Below are 14609 nucleotides of genomic sequence, written 5' to 3' on the forward strand. Positions count from 1 at the left end.
GATGGTTTCTGTGTTTGCAAGAAGAGTTGTGATATGTAGGATTTGCTTCTGCTACAAGTTTAGAATTGAAAACTGCACAGGCCCACAAGTGTGTTTACTTTCAGTAGAGATGTGAAACTCACAAAGACTGAGGCATATACAAATCACTTTAAGAGTAAAGATAGTTAAAGAGAAGGCCCCAGGAGTCTCTGTTCAAGTTACTAAATCTCTATTTTGTTCTCAGATTTATGATTCCAGAAGTCAGGGGGCTCAGATAGAAAAGTACCCTGTATCTTATAAACTACTCTTTCCTTTTTGGAGGGATGGGCATCTCATGTAATTGTGACATTAATTATGCTGAATGCCATGTTAGGATAGAACTTCTTCAAGGCTCCAGCATCTCTCAAAGTTATCATAAGTATCCACATAAGTCTTCCATTCCTCAGACCCTGATACACACCATGCTTGCTGTGGAGCTGAACAGCCACCAGTGGAAGGACCGGATTGTGGCCTGCCAGGCTCTTGGGCGGATCAGTGGAAATGTCAGTTTGGTAAGCCTGCTGTGTTTCCACGACAGAAAGTCTAAGCAAAAGGAGGCTGGGAGCCCTTCCATGTTTTGCTGCTTAGTATCCCATTCTTACCAAGCAGGTCTTTGTCTTCACACTGCTACCTTAGTCCTTAACCCAGGATTATCTTCATATGCCACCATGTCTGACTCAAGCCACCTGCTCCTTAGCTTGGTAGCAAACCACAAACTGTAATCTACCCACAAATAAGCAAAAAAAACAAAAAAACAACCTAGGAGAATTTAGAAACTTTTATAGTACTTTTACATTGCCTTAACATTAATCTACCATTAAGTATCAGTCAGTGACACCTCCCCCCCCCCCCCCCCCACTGGTCCTTCAGCGAATAGTTTGAGAAGTATGGACTTAAACTACCCAACAACCCAACCATACTAGTGTCTATGTTGGCTCTGAGTGTTCAGCACATAAAGAAGGTATAAAACATAGTCACTACTGTGGCGCCTGGGTGGCTGAGTCAGTTAAGCGTCTGACTTTTGGTTTCCGTTCAGGTCATGATCTCACAGTTTGTGGGTTCAAGCCCCGCATCAGGCTCTGTACTAGCCGTGTGGAGCCTGCTTGGGATGCTCACTCTCTCTCTCTGTCCCTCCTCACTTGCTTTCTCTCTTAAAATAAGACTAAACACACAAATGATTCAAGAACAAGTGATAAATGTAAGATACACTCTTAAAATTTTTCAGAGAGACATTATTGTAGGCTGAATCTATCAGTTTAAGTTCTGGGAAGGAGTGTGGGACAGATGGACTAGACTTGGACAGAACTGAAGAGGGGCTTCCAGGCAAGGTAAACCCTGACCATCATTTGGGCTTTCACTTGACCTGCTTCTTGCCATTATTTTTGAAAACATCTTCAGCTATCCAAATGGGGATATCCCCTTCTTCCTGTGTGGCACTGTATCTTTTCCTTATAACACTGAGCACTTCCAAAATGGCCCAGAACACTGCCATACCCATGAGAAGTGAACACCTTCCACCCTTGGACCCTCACATGTTGAGTGGAAAGCCCAAAACCTGGTAGAATTCAGTAAAATCACCTGAAAATGTTTTAGTCTGGGTTAATTCTGCCCCAGCTGCCATGTACCCTTCCTCTAAAGTCCTGACCAGCAGCACAGGCATGACCTGGGCTTGTTAGAAGGGCAAAATGTCACTTCAGGCAAACTCAGTCAGAATCTGCATTTTAAATCTGACTCATTTGCACATTCACCTCCTTAGAACTTGGCACTCAAGATTGCCAACTAAAAGTAAAAAAGGCATGCAGAGCAGGCAGGGGACTGACCAGATAAAAATGAGCGCTTCACGTCAGATTGCTGGAATGAAGAAAGGCACTATGTGTATTGGTCCCTCACTCATTCAGTAAGCAAGCAGTTTCTGACCACGTCCTACATGCTAGCCACTATGCCAGCACTGGGGATGCAAAAATATCATGTCTTTTCTTGATAAATGTTATAAATATCTACAACAGAAGCAACTGTAAAGCATTACAGGATTTCCTATGCTTGCAGAGGGCAGAGGAGAGTTCAGAGATACTTTTTGAGCTAAATCCTAAAAGAGAGGTTTCAAATAGGGAGAATAGCTTGGGCACATTTACACAATCATGAACTACAACTGTAGTAATCTTTGTCTCTTCCCTTCCTTTTTTTGAGAGGGGGAGGGAGGAGGTCAGGAAGGGAGTGGGGAGAGAGAGAGACAGAAGGAGGGAGAGAGGGGCAGGCAGGCAGAGGTCATGTGGGGGGGAGGGAGAATCCTAAGCAGGCTCCACACCCAGCTCAGGGCCTCACAACTGTGAGATCATGACCTGAGCCGAAATCAAAATCAAGAGTCGGATGCTTAACCAACTGAAGGCACCCAGGTGCCCCTGTCTCTTCCCTTTTGAATGAAGTACTAATATATAGATATAGTAACATATACAGGTCAACTGTCCTGCTTTGTCCAGAACACAGGACTTTTAGTACTAAACCTGGAAAAATCCCAGGCACAGTGGAATGAGTTGGTCACCCTATTAATGTATCACCATCACATTTTAAGTCCTTCAAGTACAGATTACATTGACCCCAACATAGTGGTTTAGAGCCTAAGCTTAGCAAACTGGGTCTGAGTCCAGGTTCTAGCATTCAACAGGTTAACCTTGGGCAAGTAAACCTAAGACTATTTTGTCATCTGCAAATGGTAATCTGCCTCACTGGATTGTTTGGGAGGATTAAGTGATGGGTAAAAACACCTGGCACAGAGCCAAGCACAAAACTGACATTCAATAAATGGCAGCTATTTTATACCTAAATTATACCTCTTTATAGGATATGAAACATAAGTTGATTCAGCTGATGCTGAGTGACTGGAATAAGGAAGTGAGACGTGCAGCGGCCCGAGCTCTGGGGCAAATGAGCCTTGGGAAAGAGGTGCACGACACAATCAGGTAAGACCTAGTTAACACGCACACAGTAACTTTTCTATTCTTGTGTTTAGGAAGCCTGGGATCCAGTCAGCCAGCATCTGCTGAGTTGCTTTGTATGCTTGGCATTGTATTAGGTCCCACTGCAGGATTATCTTAAAAACAAAAATTACCAGTCCCTATGGACACTAACAATGTGCCTAAGGAAAGAATCATTAATTGAGTGCCCACTAGGTGTTAAGCACTGTTTTGGATGTTTGAGGGTTCAAAAGCATGACATGATTCTGATTGTAGAGGCCAGGCATAATTTACAAATGCTTAGTAAGGTCAGCTTTCAGAGAGGATGGATAAGAAAACTACACAGGCAGGGACGCCTGAGTGGCTCAGTCAGTTAAGTGTCTGACTTAGCTCAGGCCATGATCTCGCTGTTCATGAGTTCGAGCCCCATATCAGGCTCTCTGCTGTCAGCACAGAGCCTGCTTCATATCCTCTGCCTCCCCCTCTCTCTGCCCGTCCCCTGCTCTGTTTCTCTCAAAGATAAATAACCACTTTAAAAAAAGACTACATAGGCAAAGAGAAGGGAAGACATTTCCAGGCTGGGAGCCAAATGCACAAAATGAGGATGGCATGTGTGAGGGCAGTGGAGAGAACTAGACTGTAACAAGAGGTACATGAAAGTTTCCTTTATTCAGTCATTCAACATAGTTTAGTGCCTAGCATATGCTAGTAATAGGGGTCCAAGTAAATAATGGAGGTCTCTACCCAGTGAAACTTCAACCTCACAGGCATAAGGCTGACTAGGAAAGGGTGGGAATGGATAATGGAGACCCTACAGAGGTTGGATTTTATCTTGAGGGCATTGGTGGTGGGGATGCCAAAAGTTTAAGGAGAGAAAATAAAAGCACTTATGCTTTATAGAGTCAAGCTGAGTCAAGGAAATATCCAGGAGCGTGTGGAAGCTCTCTCCCTTATTGGTGGGCTCAAGCTCATGACCGCCAAGCTTCTCCCAAGTTTCCTGAATTGCTTCTCTGATGACTTCATGGTAGTTCGGCGGGCAGCCTGTTTGGCAGCAGGTGCCCTGCAGATCCGTGATAAGATGGTGAGTCAAAGAAACATGTTGCCATCTTACCTGATTAACCTGAAGAGTGCATTACCTGAGCTTCCCTTGTTGTGCATACTACACTCACCATTCTGTGGGGACACAGAACGAAAGATCAGAAACTGGAAGGTTAGGGGGTAGACTGGCCACATCAATCAGAACCACATTTTGCTCCCAGCCAGCCCAGACTTAACTCTTGAGCACATCCCTGAATCCTGTTCTCACCTCAGTTATGGGCTTTATGATCAACTCCAGTGAATGGAGTTATAATCCCTAATTATTAGGGGGAAACCTGATTCAAGGTGTTCTAAAGAAGCCTATATGACCACAGAACTGTGAGTGGAGGAAAATCTAGATAAGCGATAATTCAGCTACTGCACTGTGTGTGTAGACCAGTGCTTCAGCCTCTAGCTCATTTGTCACTAGAATTGACAGAAGCCCATTTTTCAGTTGTAGAGCATTTTTTATTTGCGAGAGAAAGCGTGTGCATGTGAGCAAGGGGGAGGGGCAGAGGGAGAGAGAGAATCTCACACAGGCTCCACACTCAGTGCATACCCGATGTGGGGCTCGATCCCATGACCCTGGGATCATGACCTGGGCTGAAAGCAAGAGTCAGACACTGAACTTGAGCCACCCAGGTGCCCAATTATAGCACATTTTAGAGATAAGAGGGGTCCCTGTCTCTGGTTCACTTTTCCTCTGGTCCTCTCCACTCAACACTGCCCTTTTATTCATCCCAGGTCCTTGAATGCCTTTTGAACCTGATAGAGAGAGATCCTTACTGGAAAATCAAGGCCTTTGCCATTCAAGGTATGACAGGAGTGGCCCCAGCTCTTCAACTTCAAATAGCCTCCCAAATGCTAGTAAGATCCCCAGAATCTCTCTAGGAAGGGGATAAGGTGTAGCTGAAGGGATGATTACACCTTCTCAGAAGTTCTTGCCTGAGAAATTAAAGACTATTTTCTTCTTTTTAATTTTCAGTTAAAGATCCCAAGTCTAGATCTCTGTCAAACTTGTTAAGGCAAAGGGCTGACAAGACAGTCCCTGCCAATAGAATTAGGACTAAGTTCTAAGTAGGTATCCACTATAGGACTCTGTAAAAGACCAGATTCAAGACTGCTGCAGACTTAAAACCCTGCCCTCAAATTTTCCCAGTGTTCCTTTTTAAGGATCTTTGGCATTGCTTCTCTCTTGGACAATCTTTGCCCAAGGTAAACCTGTAAAGTAATTGTGTGTCCTTTCCCCATCATCTTGACTTGATGAGGCCAATGTTCTGAGTTATCCGCCCCATTATCTCATCCCTAGATAAATAAGTAAATTAGTTTATTTTCATATTGTAATGGGTAAAGATGGGATGGATCCTCCCTCCCCATCCCCACAGGAATCCTTTGGAGACAATGTCCTACTTTAACCCATCCCTAAAATTCTAATGATAATTGTCATCCAGAAAAAGATACCAACAAAATACTTAAAGATTTGCAATACTTAATTTAGCAGGTAGCTGTCTATGTGTTATTACTATTTATTAATAAGGCCGTTTCTGGATGTTAGGATATAGCCAACTCCCTCTTAAGTGACAGTGGAACATACATACTGCCCTCTAATGTCTGCAGCTTTGGGTCAGATTGGCCAAGTGAGTCCCCAGCTGACAGACCTCCTGCTCTGGGCCATCCACTATGAAGAGTCACCAGGTGTACGACTAGAAGCTTGCCGTAGCATCCTAGCCCTCAACCTCCAAGGGGACCGGGTCAGGGACACCTTCCTAGATGTGCTGCTCCTAGAGAACCATGAGGCTGTTCTAAAGTAAGCTCTGAACCTGACTCCTGCCGTGACCTCTTATACTGCCCACTCTCCCATCCTTGTTAACACAATACATCCCTGCGTTTCTAGGCTGTCTAATGGCTGTAAAAGCACAGGCTCACCTGTGCCATCCACCTACCTACCTACCTATCTAAGTGGGTAACAGAAAAACTGGCCTAAATTAGATAGGTCATGAAGTTCACATACCTGTTCTCCATTCCAGGTGGTTTTAAGTTATTCATTTATCCAGCTAACATTTATCAAGTACCTACTGTGATGACAGGCTTTAGAGTCAAAAAGACCAGGGTCTGAATCCCAGGCTCAGGTATATACTAGCAATGTGAACATGGGTAAGTTACTTAAACTTTCTGAGACTGTTTTTTCATTACCAAATGCAGATTATAAATCTGCCTTATGGGTCTGTGGTAATAATTAAAGAGATGACATGTTTAGTACCCACCATTAAGGTGTTCAATAAATGGTACCATTAGTATCTTCGAATATATCCTCCTAGAAACTACACCAACATCCCTATAAGCACCATACCAGTTTTGCAGATAAGGCTCAGCAAAATGCAGTGAAGATTGGAATTTAGGATTCTTGTCTGATTCCTACTCCTGTATTTTCCACCGATACGAGGATAAGAACAATCTAAGAAGTACCTCTTATCTTTCAGGGAAATTCACCAGGCCATGAAGATACTCAACTTAGAAAACGAAGGAAACCAAGAAATGTTTCAGGAGATCAAGAACAGGGTAGTTAAGTGCAAGCTATGTTTTCAAGAGTTCCTCAGACCCTTTCACCATCACAGAAATACTTTCTACAACCCCTCAGATACATATTTTCTGAAGATACAAAAACATCTATGCAAGATCAGAGTATAAAACCCTATTATTAAAAAAAAATAAAAAATAAAAACAATCACCGCATCAGCCTATCAAGTAGCCCTCAAAATCAGGGTTGTTGTTTCTGAAATATATTTCCTTCCCCTCCCATTTTCTGCCCACCATCAACTAAACCCAAGTTGTTTTTTACAAGTAGACCTAGAGATGGAATGAGTGGCTAGAGCTAGACCCCTAGATTTTCCTTTTCCTTTTTAACCTCCTAATCTGGGCTTTTACCAAAGAACATTCTAGTTCAACAGGTGGTTCTAATTTTTCAGAGTTGTTAGAGGAGATGAAGAAACAGGGACAAAGACTTTAAAAATGTAAGATTCTTCCTTCATATAATTCACAAAACCAGCTTCACATCAAGCAAGCATTTCTTAGGTTCCTTTCATCATGCCCAAAAAGCTAAAGTAAATTTCTCATTAACAAGTGTAAAACCAACATCAGAAGAGAATGCTCTGAGGCATTGTACCACCACCTAACACCAACAGGCACAATACATTACTTTATTAATGCTTTTTGATGATTTGCAGCCTAATACAATTGTTTTTTTCAACATCATTTCTTCTGATCTAGATTCAAACACTAAGCCAAAAGGACTTGCTGACACAGAAAATATTCAGGATGGAGAGGGCCATAGGAAAAATGAAGGAGGAAGCAAAACGTGTCTACTGGCAGCCCAAGGAAGGGCATAAGCCATTGAAACTCCATACTTTTCTACAACAAACTTTTCAGGGTAGGTTCCCTAGGGGTGAGTACTATCACGTGACTCCTTTAACAAGCCTTTTCTGGGATCTGGTGTTTGGGGAGTTTAGTTTTGAGCCTGGTAGGATGAGTCAGGAAAGGTTACTACCTTTCCTTCTTAGCTGCCATCCTTTTAGTCCTTTTATTTTTTTTTTTCTGTCTGTCCCCTGGTTTTTATTTGCTATTTTGTCACTTAAAAAAAAAAAAAAGAAAAAAAGAGGTAGTTCTAACTGAACTGATTTGAAAAGTTAGGTCCAAAACTGACAGATTAGAAAAACAAGAGTATAAAACAAACCAAAAAACAAACAAACAAACTACCGTATGTTCGATTAAGCATCCAAACAAAGCCTTGTGAGTTTAACTTTTAATAGTAGTTACCTCTGGAAAGTAGAACTGGAGAGAGAGCTATCATTTTTATTTTATGTACATCCATGCTTTCCCAACTTAAAAAAAAAGACCTCAGAAAGTTCTCAACCTTATATATAACTGCACCTATCAGATATGGTGATAGGCTCTGAAAGTTCCAGACACAACCTAAATGAAGTGCAGACATCAAGCTGTACCAAAATATACTTACAAAATCTGTGTGCCCAGGTGTAGCGGCAGCCTCAGATCATTCAGCCAGCTGCCTACCAGCCACCACCCCAAACCCAGGTCTTCTGGTTCCAAGTCCAGTGCTCTCTCTGGTACACCAGGCTCTTTTCCACCAACCATGAAAATATTCACTTTCCAGGTTTGGGGAAGATTCTTCCAACTGCCAGAAAAAAATGAGAGTGGAAAGTAACTTGAACACCAGCCTCCCTTCATGGCCAGCTTGCTATAAGTTGGTTGACTGAGGCCTATGATAGCACAACTAGGTGACAAGCTGTCCCTTGGGGAGCAATGCCAGCCACTGATGCAAGCAAGCACGGAGCAAAAACATAATGCACTCTTAACTTTTCCAATAGGATTGTGCTGTTTGGGGTTCAAGTAGCATGATTAAAATGAATAAATTACCCCCAAAGTTATAGAATTGGCCTGAATCCTACAACCACCCCAAGTTACCTTTCACATCAGTCATTATAGATTTTTCCTATCTCCCACCCCCCAACCCAATTCCTTCATAATAATCTAGCCTTTAAAAGGAGAAACATTCTTTGGCACTTTAATTAATAACTTTTCTAACATTCATACAAACTCACAGTAGCAAACAAGATACTGACCCCAACCCTCCCCCCAAACTGAAGAGAACTCAAATGAAGGATGCAAATTCCAAATAAAAACTTCTAATGTCTCAAGCAGAATGACACAGCAAGTGCTACACAGTACGCTGAAGCCTGAGGGTGATGAAGCTGGTGCTCTGAAATGATCAGGGATCAAAGTTACTTCTGCAAAAATTGCTCCTTTCCACCTCCAACTTCTGCTTTTACTTTTGTGCCTAGATGAAGTGGTGATTCCTGGAAAACCATCTGAAATTTGTGACATTAAAGCAGTCATAAAGGTAAATGTGAGCAGTCATAAAGGTAAATGGTTATCAAGGTAAGAACATGAGTCCCTCCTACCCCACCCCCCTGCCAAAAAGATGGTAATGGTGGCTAAGAGAGAATCACCACTGTCTCGCTTCCAACAATCACGAAGAAACTAGTTCAGGTTAGAGGCATCTTGGTGAGCAGCAGCCCCTTGTCATATAACATGGTCGCTAAGGAAAGCTGGTCCTCCACCGTGTCACAGGGCAAGTCCCCTACTCTCACAAACTCTGGGTAGGAGCGGAGCAAAAGTTCCATGGCATCAGCTTGCTGTGGGTATATCTCCAAGCACTTAGGCTCTTCCAGATGATAAACACGGGAGTTCTCCACTGTATAATAGAGAAACAAATGGCCTCCCTCACCCACCAGCCGAGCTATCCCATCCTGAAGCATGTGCACTTCGGTTTCTGTTGTCAACTGGGCCCCCACGTTAACAGGTTCTCCAGCCTCCCAGCGAATTGGGAGCCCATAAACACTTAGTGCCCTCTCCCTATCAGTCAGCACAGGGGGCAGAGAGTCGTGGATGAAGTCTTTGGCTCGCTGGTCAGCCACAGCATCGACAGGGGCAAAGTGTCCCAAGCGGGCAACCAAGACTCGCACCTTCTCCATAAAAGCGGTTCTTCGTGGATCCTTGGAATCTGAGTGCTGGGCCCCCATGTAATCCATGAAATCTCGGGGAAGACCCCTTCGGAACTCCACATTTTCTTCCATGGCAGCCTGCACTGCCAGGGGCAGGACGGCCTCCAGGAAGTCGCCCCAGGTATTGCGCTGGTACGTGGACAAGGTGAGGTGCAGAGAGTGCACTCCATCCTGGCATTCGGCTTGGTGAATGAAGCCCCGAGGAAAGTAGAGCAAATCTCCAGGTTCCAGCACAGTCTGCAGCACCGGCTCACCGAGGTCGTCCTGGCTGAAGTTGGGACTGGATGTCAGGGCCAGCTCCTCGGTCGGTACCCGGGGTCGGTACACACGCCAGAGTTTCCTACCTTCCAGCTGCAGCACAAAAGCCTCGATGTCGTCGTAGTGGGGGGCAAAGCCCTGCGAATTGGGGGGCGTGAGGTAAACGTTGGAGCCTGCCATGCTACCAAACTGCTCTTGGAGCACGGCCAAAAACTGCCACACTGTGGTCGAGAAAGCCTGCGGACAGAGGAGGCGCAGGGAGCAGCCGGCCTGGTACAGGGCCCAGGCGGCGGCAGGCAGCGCGCGGCCGGGGGGGTTCAGGGTCTCGCGCCGCCCGTTGACGTACCGAGCAGCATCCAGGTGCTGCCCGAACTGCACCTCCTCGTGGCGCAGCATGGAGTCCAAGTCTGCGGTGGAGAAAAGCCCCTGATAGTAGGCGTGGTCCTGCCGCCGCACCAGCACCGCCTCCCGCTCCCACAGGCGCCGGTAGAAATGGTCGGGCGGCATGGGCGAGATGAGCCACTCAAAGAGGCGCGCGGCCCGCCGCCGGCTGCTGGGGATGCGGTTCAGCTCCGCCAGGACGCGCTGCAGCGGCGAGTCCCAGGCCAACTCCCCGCCGGTGCTATCCACCTGCGGCCCCGACAGCGTTGCGGGGGCCACGGAGGGCGGGGCGGCCGCCAAGTGCTGGGCAGGGCACAGCAGCGCCGAGGTCTCCACCACGCGCGCCGGCGCAGCGGGCACCTCCACCAGGCGCGCGGGAGGCGCGGGAGCCGGCACTAGGCGCGCGGGCAGGGCGGGCGCCTCCACCAGGCGGGCCGGCGGGGTCTGCGCCTCCACCAGGCGGGCCGGCGGGGTCGGCGGGGTCTGCGCCTCCACCAGCGCGCGGGGGGTCTGCAGGGAGCGGGACGCGGGCGAGGCCTCCAGCAGCTCTGCAGGCCCCAGGTGACCGTACGGCTCTCGCCGGGCCGCATCCGGGATGGTCGCTGCCCCACCAGCCAGCGGGTCTCCAAGATCGTCGACCGTCGACTCCACCCTCGAGTCCTCCGAGTCCTCGCTCGGCAGTGTCTGGGCCCTCAGTGCGGCCATGCGGGACGCCACGCTTCTCCTCAGCTGCCTTCGGATCTTCCTGGGCCTTAAGGGCAGGGCCAGGACCGACCCGCTGTGTGGCTGCGGCTGGCGCCGGCGTCTCAACCGCCCGCGCCTCAACAGCCCTGCGCTAGCCCGAAGCCCATCCATGGTGGGAGCACCTTCTGAGCCGGGCCAGGGCTGGCTAGAAAAGAGATCTCGCCGGGAGCGGCTGCGGGGCACTCTGGGAAGGGGCGCGGCCTCCAGCCGCCTCCGGATTGGCCACGCCTGCCATTCTTCCGCCCGGCGCCTCCCTCTCGCCCGGCTGGTAGTCTGTCTCTCACCACCATAGCGGAGTAGCTGCCAGATCAGCAAGGATTTCACGTTTGCAGGGCAATTTAAAAACCAAATTGCCGGGAACTCTTTAATCTCTGTATATTGGAGTGTGCCCCAGGACGTCCTCATTCCCGAACAGCGTGTTTCCCAGCAACTTTGCACGGGAAGTCTCGAAATTCTTATTTTCAAGGAATGTCCTCGGGCAAAGAGCGAGATTCCTCAGGCAAAGTTCAAACCGGAGTGGGGATGGGGGGCGCACCGGGTCGTCTTTCTGAGCAGATGACGTCATTGATTTACGCCATAACTTCCCTCCTCCTTTGGCCAATACACAATCTCAGTAACTGTGGAGGGTGGGGGGAGCCTGGCTGACTCATTTGGTAGAGCATATGACTTGATCTAGGGGTTGTGAGTTCAAATCCCTCCTTGACACAACCTCAAATTAGAAAAAAAAAAAAAAAAAGCACGGATAGACAAAATTCCAGTCATTTCCCTCTCTATGATATGAGAAAGAAGTTAAAAAAGAAAGTTATGAGCTTTTATACTTGGATTCTTGATATCTGCCTTTTTCACCCCATCTGGGATTTTGTTTCATTAGCTACGACTTCTCCGGAGTTTTGGATCACACATCTGAATCTTAAATTGACTTCTTAAATCTGAGCCTCTCATTTAGCAGGCACTGTACAATGTGGTAGGTATGAGGGTGCAATTGTTGAGAACGGCATGGTCACTATTCCATGTAAGTGTTATTGCTTTGTACACAAAGATTCTGTGTCTTCATTTGAATCATTTAAGATAAATTTCCAGGAATTGAATTGATGGGCCAAAAGGCAAGATAGTTTTTGTTATTGTTAGAAGGTTTTACCAAACTACCTTCAAAAGGGTTTACCAAATTGCCCTTCTAAAGAGTTTAGTGTTGCAAGCAACTAGGAGTATGTTAGACTACATGGCCTATAGGGCCTTTTCACTGGTTCTATTTGATCCCCAGTCCTCTGGACTCCAAACACTTACCAAAGCTTTTAGGTTTTACCCTTGCCCATGTGTCACATCCACCTTTTAAAATTTCTGCCTGTAATATGGTCTATTACAGTGGCCCACAATTGGGGCGATTTTGCCTCAATTGGGGGTGGGGTGGAATGTTATATAGTGAATAGAGGCCAGAGATGCTGCTAATCATCTAAAGTGCAAAGAACACCCCGCCCCCCCCCACACACACCCAGATAATTATTTGACCCAAAAGTCAATAGTGCTGAGACCAAGAATTCCTGGTCTATTACAAGTAGCCTCCCAACTGATCTCTATCTTTGATCTCTCCCTGTGCTAATTTATAACACAGGTAGCTACAACATTAATTTTCTCAGGTTTGTATACCCAGACTTGCCATCACCCCACTCAAAACCCATCTGGTATTCCATCCACCAATCCAAGTTCCTTAGCTAGGTACTGAAGTCATGTAATGCTACAGCTTTATCAGCCACAACTCTCCCAAGCTCTACTTCTGTAAGTTAAACTATTTATTGTCCCTTGCCTATGTTCTCCATACCTTTACTCATGCTGTTTCCCCCAAATGCTGTCCTCCAAACATCTCTTGCGAAAACCCTTATTAAAGCCCATTTCATATTCCATCTCCTCCCCAAAGGCTCTCCCATCTCTCTAAGAGAACTTTGACCCTTTCGCACGAGCTTAGCACTTTGTGCCTTGTATTGGTGTATCGTGTGCTTGTCATATTCCTTCCTAAACTTCCTAAACTGTAAACTCTTTCAAAGATGGTGGGATTTCAAGGAAAGGTCTTTCTTATGCCTTTTTCTCTTGCTTTTAGCAAACTGCCTTTCATACAAGAGGTGCACGGGAAATGTTTGTGGGAAACAGACCAACCAGAATTGATTCCTTGTCACTCATTAGTATCTGTGGCATTATTAGCCCAGTCAAGTTACTCTCTCAGGTCTCAGCAATCTTATCTGTAAAATGGGAATAATAATTAAACTTACTTCTTCATTGAGTTGTGAAGATAAAATAATGCATATAAGGCATTTAGCACAGGGTCTGGTACAGAACTAAACACTTAAAAAATGGTAGCTATAATAATAATTTATTATTATGGAGCAAAGCCCTATAACATGGCTTGTGTGCCCTTGGCCTGGTTTGGAGGAACTTGGAGTGGGATAAGACAGGAAGTTCTTGAATTGGGCAAAGTGACAGCTGGGATGGGGAGATTAAGATTATTTTTGCATATGTTCCATGGAAGTTTAAGTAAATCTACAGGGACCATATCAGACAAGGCCATTGTGTAAGGAACTACTCTGCAGTTATTAGACCAAGGGTCAAAGTATGAGCTGGGGCGGGTGGCAGGGGGGCAGTATCATATCCTCCCAAGTCCTGTGTCTAGTTTAGGGCTTCAGTGTACCGAAGAAGGGACAGCAGGAAGGGGATCCCTCTTCTTAATTGACACACAGGTTGTGTGTGCTGGCAAGGCCAAAATATCAGATCCCTGGGGAAATGTTGAAGAAGGTAGTTTAGTTTGTCACTGGGAGATTTAACTACCTTTTCAAAGGGAATAGTTTTCAGTAGACTAGGGATACATCCTGCAGTGAACTAGGGGGATGGGCTGTGCTTCTGGGCTCACAAAGCTTGGAAAGAAATTCAGCTAGAGGAGAGCTCTAAATTTATATTTTCCACATCCGGTACAAACATCTCCTCTCAGTGTGTCCTGTGACCTCATCCTTTGCTTTTTCAACATTTTGTGATTTCCGCAAAGAATGTTGTTGCTATCTGTCTTCTAGTTTCCCTTGTGACTGAGAGACATCTTTTGGAGCCTGACTTTTTAAAAATTTCATCACTTTTCCTGTAATGCTACTTAGTTCTCACTATAAAAGCAGATGTTAATAACCATCTTCAGAAATATAATTGAATGACATGGAATAATGTTCTTAATGTATCATTGGGTGGGAAAAGAAGCAGACACAACAAGCATTGCAGTAGGATCCCATGGGGGGGGGTCATTTATGTATGTGTGATGTGTATGTGTATATCTACCTATCCATATATGCATACATACTGTTAAAAAGCAACATTTGAGTAAGTTTTCAGATCTAATTGGCTTTATTCAACAAATTTATGAATTAGGAAGCATCCCATCCAGCAAGTAGAAAGGAGCTCCAAGTTGTACAAAATGGCAGGCATTTTATAGGCAGAAAGAGGGTGGGACAAAGAAGTGAAAAGAATGGGATATTTCAGTGGAGGTTACCTTCCCATAGGGGAAGACAAAGGGTCTTATCATACGGATTACCTTAGTGGTGCAGATCTGGAAATTCCAGACTGATTGGTTTAA

The 14609-nt window shown here is 45.8% G+C and overlaps 2 protein-coding genes across 5 annotated transcripts in view; one reads left to right on the top strand and one right to left on the bottom strand.

The window, feature by feature from the left end:
* HEATR4 (HEAT repeat containing 4) overlaps positions 1-14609 on the top strand; it is a 44890-nt gene that overhangs the window by 19868 nt on the left and 10413 nt on the right. For 3 of the 4 annotated variants that reach the window (XR_007453404.1, XM_049611382.1, XM_049611381.1), the window contains exons 9-16: positions 426-530; positions 2857-2975; positions 3870-4050; positions 4791-4860; positions 5664-5853; positions 6527-6605; positions 7314-7473; positions 8903-8961. Coding sequence is in view for 3 of the 4 variants with exons in the window: in XM_049611382.1 (XP_049467339.1) it covers positions 426-530; positions 2857-2975; positions 3870-4050; positions 4791-4860; positions 5664-5853; positions 6527-6605; positions 7314-7473; positions 8903-8961 (963 nt within the window). In the remaining variant the exon portion in view is untranslated. Of the gene's footprint in view, positions 1-425; positions 531-2856; positions 2976-3869; positions 4051-4790; positions 4861-5663; positions 5854-6526; positions 6606-7313; positions 7787-8902; positions 8962-14609 lie in introns of those variants that run through there. The other variant, XM_049611380.1, reaches the window with a different exon arrangement.
* On the bottom strand, positions 8107-11173 carry RIOX1 (ribosomal oxygenase 1). The gene is made up of 2 exons (XM_049611383.1): positions 8684-11173; positions 8107-8235 (listed from the first exon to the last, which is right to left on the bottom strand). The coding sequence occupies exon 1, from the start codon at positions 11117-11119 to the stop codon at positions 9107-9109; it is 2013 nt and encodes a 670-aa protein (XP_049467340.1). The 5' UTR covers positions 11120-11173; the 3' UTR covers positions 8107-8235; positions 8684-9106.

Source organism: Panthera uncia (assembly GCF_023721935.1).
Source record: "Panthera uncia isolate 11264 chromosome B3 unlocalized genomic scaffold, Puncia_PCG_1.0 HiC_scaffold_1, whole genome shotgun sequence".
Classification (NCBI taxonomy): Eukaryota; Metazoa; Chordata; class Mammalia; order Carnivora; family Felidae; genus Panthera; species Panthera uncia.